This window comes from Priapulus caudatus, unplaced genomic scaffold, assembly GCF_000485595.1.
Source record: "Priapulus caudatus unplaced genomic scaffold, Priapulus_caudatus-5.0.1 Scaffold468, whole genome shotgun sequence".
NCBI classification, from domain to species: domain Eukaryota; kingdom Metazoa; phylum Priapulida; class Priapulimorpha; order Priapulimorphida; family Priapulidae; genus Priapulus; species Priapulus caudatus.
This window is the reverse complement of record NW_014577529.1, coordinates 190482-203334: the sequence shown is the minus strand read 5'-3', so window position 1 is coordinate 203334 and position 12853 is coordinate 190482. Positions and strand designations below refer to the sequence as shown.

The 12853-nt window shown below is 46.1% G+C and overlaps 1 protein-coding gene across 1 annotated transcript in view; it reads left to right on the top strand.

The window, feature by feature from the left end:
* The window catches only part of LOC106810722 (iron/zinc purple acid phosphatase-like protein), a 34402-nt gene extending 22278 nt beyond the window's left edge, over window positions 1-12124 (top strand). The window contains exons 12-15 of the mRNA XM_014814158.1: window positions 6601-6763; window positions 7073-7214; window positions 10493-10581; window positions 11976-12124. Of these exons, the coding sequence (XP_014669644.1) occupies window positions 6601-6763; window positions 7073-7214; window positions 10493-10581; window positions 11976-12124 (543 nt within the window). The remainder of the gene's footprint in view (window positions 1-6600; window positions 6764-7072; window positions 7215-10492; window positions 10582-11975) is intronic.
* The last annotated feature ends 729 nt before the right edge of the window (window positions 12125-12853 follow it).

Here is a 12853-nt window from a genome sequence, read left to right as displayed (position 1 = left end):
ATGGATGGATGGATGGATGGATGGATGGATGGATGGATGGATGGATGGATGGATGGATGGATGGATGGATGGATGGATGGATGGATGGATGGATGAATGAATGGATAGATGGATGGATGGATTGATGGATGGATGGATGGGATAGATTGATGGATGGATGGATGGATGGATGAATGGCTGGATGGATGAATGGATGGATGGATGGATGGATGGATATATGGATGAATAGATGGATGGATGGATGGATGGATGGATTGATGGATGGATATATATATATATATATACATATATTGCTATAACGGGAATGCCAAATTGCTACAAACACGCATAAACAGCAACGCTCTCCGATGCGCGCGATAGCACGGCTTTCATGAAGTCGAATTAATATCCGTGTTAATTAATATCCGTGTTCAATACACCGTCGAACACAACAGCGGGCCAAACGCCATTCAGTTCTCAAAAGAACACTATATATTACTCTATCTATAGCTATTACTCCACTGTGTATTGCGCTATAACGGCGTAGCCTGGTCGCTGTGTATGTATGCGTGCCGACTCAATGCAGGGGGGGGGGGGCGTCCGTAAACCTGCGCAGCCGACGCAGGCGCGGGCGACGGCAATTGCAGCGTCTGCGTGAAACACGATGACGCTGAGATACCGTCTGCGCGTGCGCGACGTGTGGCCTTGCGATTATAATGTATTCTTTCGATTACTTTCAAAGCCAGCCGCCGCGAAATTAATCCTGAATATTTAACGAGGGATCTGAAGGCGCTTTGCGTGCTCACTGAAGGTCGAACAAACAACGACGGGCGGAACGACGGACCGGCGACGCAACCTATTCTGAGGACCCGGATGTACGTCCAGAGTACCCGGATGCCAACGACACGTATAACGATGACTTTTTCTCCTAGTTTTTTTGACGCAATCGAAAAGAATTTGATTGAAAATTGCGCAAGACTCAATAACAGGGCGTTGTGTTAAAATTTACATACTATATATATATTTATAATTATGATATATATTAATATATTATAAGTCATGTTGTAATGTTGTAAAGTCACAGTTACTTGCAGTAAGCGAAAAGCAGTCATCGAGTACAAACAATCTCATCACGTTAAATTACCCACCGTACAATAATTAGTAACGTTTTAATTAGTGTACAGCAATTAATGAAGCAGCATGGGTCGCAAATGTTACCTCACCGTAAGAATTTCCAGTGGTACTTAAGTGTTTCAGAAGTCTTACTAAAGTGTTTCAGCAACACTGTGTTGATTATGTATCCTGTGTTGTTACACGATATTTTAATAGATTATTATAATAATATAAATAGCTCGGGCTGGCTCTACTGTGTGCAGATCCATTGTACTACCTATAGTTCGAAACAAGGACGTGTTATATGCAATGAATAGAACTGATTTATATGAAATGCATAGAAGCTGAGGTGTCATTGGCGAATGCGTTGTGTCAAATTATGGTATACGTGGACTACGGTCTTCGTCAGGCTTGTGATTCAGCAAATGCAGTGTTTAATAGGGTTCCTCTCGTTCGTATACCCTCTTCACGCGAGGATAACAATGGGACGCAAAAGGAGCGCCAGGTGGCGCAAGGAGGCCGCAAGATGGCTCAAAACTCGTAATAATACGCATGCTCCCGTCGTATGCTCGAAGTGGTCGTGTGGCACACAACTACTGGTACGTCCGCATTTAAACTCATTTCCGCTTCTATTGGATCGGTTCTGATCGTTATAACATTCATTTCGGCTGGCTGGGCACGTGATTGCTCGATCGGCAGTTTCTTCTTATTTATCCGCAGCTCGGGGCGTACACACCGTAGTCAACGCAAGACATTTTAATTTCTTACCGCTGGGCTAATTTCCCTTGTATCCCCCCGAAGGCTCCCGCCTTCTCACGAACCGCCGCGTTAAATATGTAATTAGTTTAAAAAATATTAATTATATCAACCCGGTTTCCTCCCCTCGAGCTACTGATCCACCGGCTATATATGGAAATAGCGTTATCGGACGACTCGGCCAGACATCCGATTAAATAACTGACAAGTTTTTAGAGACACGTACGTAAATTATAACACCACCGGTTAATATTTCATGCAAAAATTCATTAAATATGGATCGAGAAACATCGTCTGTTGCCCGAATACAGAGCGCATCAAGTGAACTGCTCTAAACGCACGCCTATTTATTTAAATAAGTCTTTTATTGTACGGAATGCCAATATACAGAGCGGTACACGAGCAGATACCGGGTCGCGGACATAGAGAGTACGCATTTGTTAATGCCGGTAAATTATAGTAATTCGCTTGCCGAGTAACCAACATATCGGTGTCGCTATCGCGAATGCGTGAAATCGTAACGCGTTTTGACACACCTCAACGATTAAACGTAGAATGTGCATCTTATAGTGACGTCATCACACCGTGTCCAAGTTGCTCTTCTATAGAGCCGCACTCGGCTCTGCATTTAGCGAGTCGTTCGTGCGGGATCCCGCGTTAAATTTTGACAGCCCCGTGATTGAAGCCGCCATGACACATCCGGGGAGTCGCAATATAGCTAGTTAAGCCAGAACAAAGGTCGACCAAGTGCGATCGCGTCGTTGGATGCTAACCTCACCGATCGCTGACCTCGTTGTCACTATCAGAAGTTCATCGTCAGCCATTTACGCTGTTATGCTTCAACAACAATAATTTCTTCTCTGCAATTAAGTTTGCCTCCCTCTTAGCGCGCAGAAACACTAACTCGATTCGCTCTTCATAAATTACACGTAAATGGATTTCACGAATTTTCCGACGCAGCATTTACACAGCTGTGTACAATTATCAGTACATCGTACATGCGAGGAGATAGATACAAGAGAAAAGACTGCACGTCCATCTATCATATATTTACAACGAATCTCATTATATACAAACGCGCATATTTGCATTCTAACATCGGGGCAATTTCTCGGCGCGATGAAATTTAGAGTGCGCGCGGGGCTGAATGGCCTCATTTGCTGCTCATCAGTTTACTCCATATTTGGTACAGGTTGAAGAGCAACGTAATGAAAGCGCAGCGAAGCAAGGATATCTTTTTCGAAAATTTGAAGAATTATTAGCCGAATTGATTTCCGCGCCGCTTCGCTAATGAAAATAATCACTGCTTTGCGTACAAATAGGGAGGGAGTCGTACTATATGTTCCGCCTCCGTGTTTGGCTGCTGCGGAGGGAATAATTTCAACTACTTGTCGTTGCAAAAGGCAACGATCGGAAATATCAGTGGAAAAACATCATTCAGAGATCGATTTATGTACAAACGTTTACGTGGGGAACAATAATACCGCTCGCTGATTGCCGCATCGGGAGAACGGAAAGATGGAGGCGGAGCAGGAAGAGGGGAAAGAGTAGAACGGGGACAGTGGGTGAGGGTGGAAGAAGCGGGCGTGAGAGGGGAGAGTGAGAACGTGCGCAAGGCCAAGAGTGAGATGAGCACAAGGCAGAAAAAGAGTGTGAGAGGCGAAAGAAATAGAAGAAGAAAGGGGCACGATGTGAGAGAAGAGGAAGAGAGCGCGGTGAAGGCTGGGAAGAGAGGGTAGATAGAAAGAGGAGAGGAAGTGAGTGGGAGATTGAGGGGGAGAGAGAGAGAGAGAGAGAGAGAGAGAGAGAGAGAGAGAGAGTGAGAGATCGACAGAGAGTGAGTGAGTGAGTGAGTGAGTGAGAGAAAGAGAGAGACGGAGAGACCGCCAAGAGAATAACATAATAAAAAACCACCACTACAAAACGAAGAGAGAAATATATCGTTGATCATATCCCACCGATCATGATGACATTGAGATTAAGATTAAACCAGTATTTGCTTCCAGGTGTAAAGTAGATGTACTGCCCCCCGCCAACAAAAACCACGAAAGATCGCCCACGCCGACTCAAATTATAATGATGATTATAATATTAGTAATAATAATATCAATAATAAAAATTGTGATAATAATATACATATACTAATAATTTTGCGGATAGACGGATTAATAATCATCTACAGATTTCACAAAATAAGATGCCTCCAGGGTGAAATATCTCGTTATTTATAATAGTATTTTATACCTGTTTTCTTTGCATGAATTTATTTATGTGCTCATTCGATCTCCCACGCGATGCGTTCGCATTAGAATGAGTTTAGTTGTCATATCTAGATTTCCGAAGTAGACACACGAGCTCATATGTTTTCCCGGAATAAGCCAGATTTCATTAACAGTATTCATTAATCTAACTAGCAGAAGACGAATTGTAAAAGATGCGTTGTTTCTGTACCTTGAGTCTTATACATAATAGCGATTATGACATTGTCATTCTACGACAGTGACCATCGAATTAATCTATAAACTGTAGATCACTAACAGTGAGCTAATAGACAATCGATAAATATAACTTAAAATCGTCAGCAGGGCTGACTGGCGGACGAGTAAAAGTATGAAAGCGCGCGAATCTCTCTGATCGGCTCGCGGATTAAAAATCATCTCTATTCTTACAGTGCTAGTGGACGTGAACTGATATAAACTCCCTCTCTCTCTCCTTAAAACTACAAATTATATATGTGTGCGTGGTTGTGTGGTGTGTGTGTGTGTGTGTGTGTGTGATGTGCCGTGCGGCGCGCGTGCATGCGTGGCGTGCGTGCTGTGCGTGTGTGCGTGTGAGCGTGCGCGCGCACGTGTGTGTTTATGTGTGGGTAATGCCGTACACGGCCGTGGGTGAGATGTGTGCGTGCCGTGCGCGTTAGTGTTGATATGTACATTATACAACATGACGTCATCTGTTTTCACAAACGCACGGACCTTACACACCAATGCTAGTGAAGACAGCCAGCCGGCCATATATTTCACTCTAGAATTATCAAGTTAAACGTGGGCTAACAGCGTCTATGCTTTTGCGCATAAAAATCAGCCGCTCAAGAATTACATCGAAATACCTCAGATAAATTTCAAAGTTCACACGCGACACGTGCGCTACACGGCCACGCGATACATCGAAATTTCGAACGTCGCACGCACGCACGCTACTGCCCGCACGCGACGCATCATGCACGCACGTACGCACGCTCGCACGCATGCAGCACACCGTTCGTATACACGTATACGTACGCCGCACGGCACGCACGCACGCAGACGCACGCCGCACGGCACGCCGCACGCGACCGTCTACGCAAGCACGCACGCACGTCATGCAGCACGTACAGTTCGTATACACGATAACGATACTCGCACGCACGCGCTGACCGGACACACGCCGAACGCAGATACGCACGCATGCACGCCGTACATGTCACGCGCAATGCTAAAATGTGCCCCAACCCCGGCACGCTGTTTTAAATAAGGCAGTATAGCTAGCGTCGCGCAAGCTTGCGTTTTAAATAAGGAAGTACGCTTTACTGTTCGCCCTCATAGCTTATTATTGACGGCGCGAAACGTGGTGAAAATTTCGTGTTCTCTCATTTGTTTTCTTCCCTCCCTACTATTCTGCTCTCCCTCTAAACTCTCACTCACCGCACCTCTCTTTCACCTCTAGGACTCTTTTCTTTCTCTTTCTCTCGTCGCTCCATCTCTCTCTGCTGCTTGCCCTCTCCTCTCCTCTCGTCCCTCTCATACCTTCCCTCTCTCTCTCTCTCTCTCTCTCTCTCCTGCTGCCGGTCTATCGCATGCCAACATCTCGTTTCCAACGGCGACCACGTGACGCCCTTTCGCACGCGTCGCGACTCAACTTTATAGCGGGTAAAGTTACAAACACGCGCGCTAAGCGATTAGATGGCGTTTAGTGTAGTTTTAGGCGCTATAGATCCGTCGCGCGATCGCTTCACACTGAGCAAAGTGCACCGGGTTAGTAACTGGTTTACCTCATCGTCGTTACAGTTATACAGGCACGGTGCTGCTAACCCGGTCATAGGCGGCTATGTCCAGTAGCTTTCGATGTACCCAATACACGCGACATACGCGGGGTCGCACGGTGTGCACATTGCATGCGAGGTTTGTGTATTTTTCGTGTGTCCCGTATGGTATGATACAACATCGAATCGGTCTGTGTGCGGCAGGGGGGGAGGGCAAAGAATGAACTAAGCCACGTCCGACAATTGTTCCCCGACAAATTCCCCCCTTGATTTTCGCAGTCCGATAGCATTTAATGTAGTATCCCGAATGCAGGCATGCACCAGCTATCTTTCTCTATTCGACAGATGAGGCGCGCCCGCATGTCGAGTAATGGGAGCTGCGCTCAAAGGCCGTGTGTCGAATGACGACACTGCATCGTATATACAAAACATGATGACAGCCGCGAAATGACGACCACGGCTAATGATTCCCAATGAATGACGTTTTCATAAACAAGCTAACGCCTGCTCTCCACAACGGACGGAGTACAAACGACTTTTCACGGAGGCTATGCAGGCGACCATTGCCACCGGCCCCGAACTCGTTCGTTGTCATAGCAACGTTGAGAAACGTCCCGCAAACGACACCGGCACGTGCACACTGGTCGTCTGCTCGGAAATGTACGCACGATATATAGTGGAGACGGAATAGAATTCGTATTCGTTTTCCGTAAATGCACGTCGGCTCTACTTAGGAACAGGCTCAAACACATGAGCATGTAATAATGGCGGAGATGTGGCCTGTAGTAATTGCATTCAGGAACGCATCTGCGACGTGCCTGCGGGTTTTTATGCTGTGTGTCGGCCGCCTGCCGACGGCCACGATCGCGTTAAACCGCGCTGCTATGAGCCCGCATTGTATTCTACGTTTGATGCATTGTCGTTGTATAAAAGGGCTGCGGCATTATATGAATGGTGGCAGAGTATTCATGGCTAGTAATGTGAGCTTGCGTGTAGCCGCGTTTTAACGTTATCATGTAGCAGCGGCATGCACGCACGCACGCACACACGCACGCACGCACGCACACGCATACACACGCACACACACACACACACACACACACAGCCACACACTAAGCGAACATTGGCCAAGTCTCAGTAGATTGTCGATGATACATTGACTGTCATAGCTATAGCTGTAGATACAGGTAAATGATGATTGCGCAGGTGTTGTCCACGGCTCGGACATCTGGTACACGCTCGGACTGCCGCTGACACCGGACCACGGTTTACCTGCAACGTTCCGCAACCTCGACCAACAGCTCAGTACCTATATGATGACACTCTGGTGGCAGTTCGCCAAATTCGGGTAAGCCGAAGCTGGTGCGCGAATTAGTAAGTAAGTAAGTAAGTAAAAACTTTATTTAACGACGGTAAAACATGTTAGGTACAGACACAATAAATTGGCGCGGACCTATCTTCCACATGGCCGTCTCAAAATCCGAATTAATGTGTGTGTGTGCGTGCGTGCGTGCGTGCGTGCGTGCGTGTGTCTACTCCTATATATATATATATTATATACTATAATATAGTATATATATTGCCATGGATTAAACCGTCACGTACAAAACATACGTATTTGGAATGTATCTCTAAAAACAATCTCGCATTATAATTGGTGCAGGAGGCTCGGTTCTCACTGAATGTGACTTCTCACCCAATTCTCACTTTCCATATTGCGAGCCTGAGGTCGTATTTGTGATCGCTTGTTCAGATCTGCGGAGGATTTAAGAATTTAAATAAGACCAACATAAAATTAAATATGTATATATATGAATTTCTCGTTTCACACATTTTCTTAACGGCCCGATTCTATCAATCAAATTCTTTGGCAGTGGTTCCAACCTTTTTTGAAACCTTTAGTTATGAACATTTTGGTCGAGGGCATGTTGTCAAGAACCATAACTTTTATACATTATTTGGAGATCATAGTAAAATATGTATTCATATTATCCATTTTATTTTTATTCTAACAATTAGTATTCTAAAGGGAAAATAAAACACACAAAAAGTAGAATGGGGTATTACTAAACATTGTAATTAAACGAGCCGTATCTCTGAAGTAAGCATCGCACCCTCCTACTGGATACGGACACCAACATGCACAGTCTTTAAGAAGCACACGACCAATACAATACAAGGTTTTGGCACTACAGTGTGATCTCTTTCACGCCTAATAATTGATGATTCTACATGCTAGCGTAAGCAGGAAAGAACAAAAAATATAGCCGACACAGGTTTTGCCACTAATGACGAAGTCCAGCGAGAAATATAAACGACACTACTAGGGCTCATAGGGTCTATGGGAAGCGTCCTGGTACGGTACGGAACCGGAACGTACCTGGTCACTATGTGATATGGTTAGGGTTAGGATTATAGCGTTAGGGTTAGTGTTAGGCTCGGTTCTGGTTAGGGTTAGGCTAGGAGTAGGCGTAGGCGACTCCCTAGACTCGTAGTGGAGTAGGCATGGTAGGGGTCCGGCATATTAGATACTCACAAAAATGTAAAAGGGCCAAGTTCGCGGCAGTACCACCGGGTACATAGACCCGTCTCAGCACGAACTGATGTAATCGACAATTACGATCACGAGTTAAATGGGCGCGATCGCATAATTTCACTCGCCATAACATTTAAATCGCAGGAGGAGGAGGGGGAGGAGAAGAGAAAATAGCGAGCACATACAACGATAAACTCGAATAACCTGAAAATGGACGCGGAATTAACTGGCCGATTATCGCACAGTGGAAACCGCAGCCGAAGTGCGAAGGGCGGCCGCCGCAGCGGAACACCGCACGTACCCTATCAATCTGCAATCAAACGCTCGGGAATAAGAGAAGTAAAAATTACGCCGTACGTAGCGTAGGTAATTGACGCACACGGGCTGATTCTGCGGCGAAGGACTAGAAAAGAAGCGCGGTTGGCAACAGTTCCGCATTGTGGCGCGTGTCTGTCGGCAACCGGCAATATCTTCGCGCTATGAAAGCGCCTCCGCCCAGGCTGCCGCGGGTTCTTCCGAGACGGTAAACGAGCTATAAATCGGAGATCCCGACGCGGCTAGCCGAGGCTCAGGTGATGATACTATAAACGCTCGTTGCTTGCTTAATGATCTCCTCTATGTCGTTTGCGCTTCTAGGCGGATAAACGCGCGCAATGACGCTCAACTATATCTCTCTCTCTCCCTTGCTCTATCTCTCTCTCACACACTCGCTCTCTCCCTCTCTCTATCTCTCTCTCTCTCTCTCTCTCTCTCTCTTCGCTTTCTCTGCTCTTCGCTTTATTTCCTCTCTACTCGATCCTTTCTCCTCTCTCTCTCTCTCTCCTCTCTTCTCTTCATCGTCTTCTTTTTTCCTCCTTTCTTTCCGCCTCTCTTCTTCCCTCTCTCTCTTTCTCTCCTCTCCTTCTTCCCCTCTCCCCTCTGTTCGGACCTTGCTCGCATCACAGCTTTCATCGTCGTCTATCAATCCCGTGCGATCACTAAATCCGTCCTTTTCGATTTCTTAATTCATTCTTTGTCCTTCTTTTCTTCTCTCACGCCCCTCCCTTCCTCTTCCCCTCCTCCCACCCCTCCTTCTCTCCTCACTCCCCCTCTGTCTCGCTCGTGTGCGTACTCGTACTTGCGAATAACGACGTAAACTGATAAGACGAGGAAAAACGGAGAGCGACTGATAACCGTTGAGATTCTGATGATGATGGTGATAATGGTATGGTATTAATGGGGTGCGCTGACGCTAGCAATGAGGATAATGATGATGATGATGCCAATGCTGATGATGACGCGGCTGTTGCTGCTGTTGCCACTACTGACGAAGATTATGAGGTTGACAATGATGGTGATTGCGATGATGGAAAAGTTTATGATTATAAGGATGCTGATGAATAATACGATGATGACGATATGAATATGACAAAGATAATGACGATGATAATGTAGACATCGAACAAATTCTCAAGAAAATATGACATGGAAGGGCCTGTCGTGCAGTATTGCGACAACGACGGCGACAACAACGATAACAACAACAACAACAACAATAACTACTGTACTAACTACTACTACTACTACTACTAAATACTACTACTACTACTACTACTACTACTACTAACTACTACTACTACACTACTTACTATATACTACTACACACGCTACTACTACTACTAACTACTTGACTACTAACTACTACTAACTAGCTACTATACTACTACTACTACTACTACTACTACTACTACTACTACTACTACTACAAAAACGATGACGACGACGACCCTGGCGACGACGATAACCACGACAACAATGACAACTACGACAATAACGACACAATGACAAAGATCGCGACATCGATAACATATCGCCTGAAACGATAACAAGTTATGATATTGTAAGCTGCAAATGCCATACGCCAGGGAAGTGATGGCGATTGGCTGGAAACGTCAATCTTTGGCGCTCAGTGTCGAATAGATGTCACGAACAAGGCTGTGAGTCGGACCTAGATCAAGCAAGCGCGGAACGGAACGCGGAGGGGGAAGCCATAGCTCCAACCCACGCTAAGGTTCCCGAGTTCTTGCCGAGTTCTTGGCGATTGTCGACAGCCTAGACACGAAGATGATTATGAACATCAGCGGCCAGAACGACCATGGAGTCGAGCCAAATGTGGAAACGCTATACCCCAGCCAATTCGGTAGGGTCATGTAAAGCAGTTGTAATCTCACGACCCACCGTATTTAGTATGGCGGTTGGCCACGAAAAAGGGAGTATAACGAGAAAGTGAACGTAAGGAGAGGGCAACGCCGTATAAATAGAAAGAGCAAGCCGCTTCTCGGGGCTCTTGTAGCAAGACACCCGCTGAGAAGGAGTAAGTTGCGTGATACAAATGTCTATGTAGCTCGAACGCTCTTTCTATTCGGTAGTACACTAAGACTTCATGTTTGTATATGATGTATGAACGCTAGTGAACGTTACTCTTCTTGTCTTGTCTTATCTGGCTCTCTCTAGTCTTTAGGGCAGACTTGCTACTTACGGTAGTCGCGAATAACACGCCTACAAATAAAATATAATACAGCGGATATCGCTTTATCGGGACGGGTCGGGAACCACGGAAATGTCCGGATTAAGCGGTTAAAATATGGCAACTTGTGTAAGGATTGTTTATAAAAGACATGTCGTTTATATCGTTATTAGCGAGATGTCCTCGTTTGTCCGTTGCCTGTTGAAGCGGGGACCACGAACTATCATATAAACGATAGCAGAGTGCAGAAGAGAGAGGGAGAGAGAGCGAGGAGAGAGAGAGAGAGAGAGAGAGAGAGAGAGAGATAAAACTGTGCGATCAAGAGTGAGATGGGAGAGAAAGAGAGAGAAGAGGGAAGAGAGAGAGAGAAATGGCGAGAGAGCGAGAGAGAGAGAAAAAAAGAGGAGATTAAGCGTTGCCAGAGAGGGAGAGACGAGAGGGAGAGAGAGGGAGATAGAGAGAGAGAGAAGAGAGGGAGAGTAGACGGGAGATAGAGAGAGAGCGAGAAGAGAGAAGAGCAGAGAGCAGAGAGGAGGGAGAGGGAAGAGAGAGAGGGAGAGAGAGAAAGAGGGGAGACGAGAGGAGAGGAAGAGAGAGAGAAGAGGAGAGAGAGAGAAGAGAGAGAGGAGAGAGAGAGGAGAGAAGGAGAAAGAGACAGAGAGGAGGAGAGAGAGAGAAAGGAGAGAGCGTACGGACGGCGGTCTCGTCGTATATGTGACCTCCCTTTTACTAGTGGTGAACTGTGTAAGCTCTGGCCGAGAACTCGAATGTTCTTAGTGTGTAAAACTCGGTTCTCAACATATGCAACTGGTGAACCTTTATGATTTAGATGACTATCTAATAAGCACACGTCACATTCCAAATGAGTTGTAAAACACATCCCTTGCGACAACACACCCACCTGTGTATTTTAGGCCGGTGTATACGCCAGCGGTCTCTGCACAGAATCTTCAATATGCCGAGGTGGTCAGAACGTTTAGGAAAAGCAGAAAACGCAGGTAGGATTCCACAAAAATCTAGCAGCAAAGTAGTAAGTGTGTAACGAATGTGCGTGTGCTTCTATGCAGGTAGGCAAGAGGAGTTGCTGGACATTGTCGTACCTGTTGCCTCGGTCGGCCTGAAAACAGGCCTCTTCCTCGTCATGCTCTTGTGGCCATCCGCCATCTTCAACTCGCCAAGCAACAGTTCAGGCGAACGACGCGCGAGCATTTCGTAGTAAGTAATTTATCAAATCAACACATCGCTTCCGCTGGGGGTCAACGCCTGCGCATGTGGTGAGATGTCCCCATGATTAATGGCAACTTGCCTGTATCGGCGTGTATAAGCGCGTGGCCCATTCACTTAAGCTGTCCGCGTTGTTCTCTCTCGCGAACGCTAACCGGGCCTTACTCGGATCATCAGAAGTGCAGGCCAGTGACCGAACCGGAATATTTAACGCTTTAAAGATCCGCGCCGTCGTCCTCATTTAAGATGGCTCCGGCGCAGGAACATAACGAGTAAGCCCTTTTCCGTCATCCCCCATAGCAAGTCGCGGCAAAATTAACTCGATTGCAACGAGCGTATTAATCGATGATTGATCATTCATTAATCCCCTTGCCGTCGGCGAAACCGATGCCAGGCGGAACCGCGTGTATAATTACTGCAATTAGATTACCTGATTGTCACCACACCGAACGGAGACGAGAATAAATTAGAATAAATTGTCGTGCTTGCATTATTTAAGTGATAGCTGCATGCCCATACGCGGCGTTTCCGCAAATTCTGCATATGGGTGGTGTATATAAAATATGCGGGCAGGATGTCTCTGTATCGCAAGATATATATTTGTCAAAAGAGAGCTCTTCTTTTGAGATTATTCTTTGCTTATCATGTGATAGGGGCCCTATGTGTGTGTACGAGCGTATGTTATTGTTGTGTTATGATACTATATATAGTTTCATGGCTT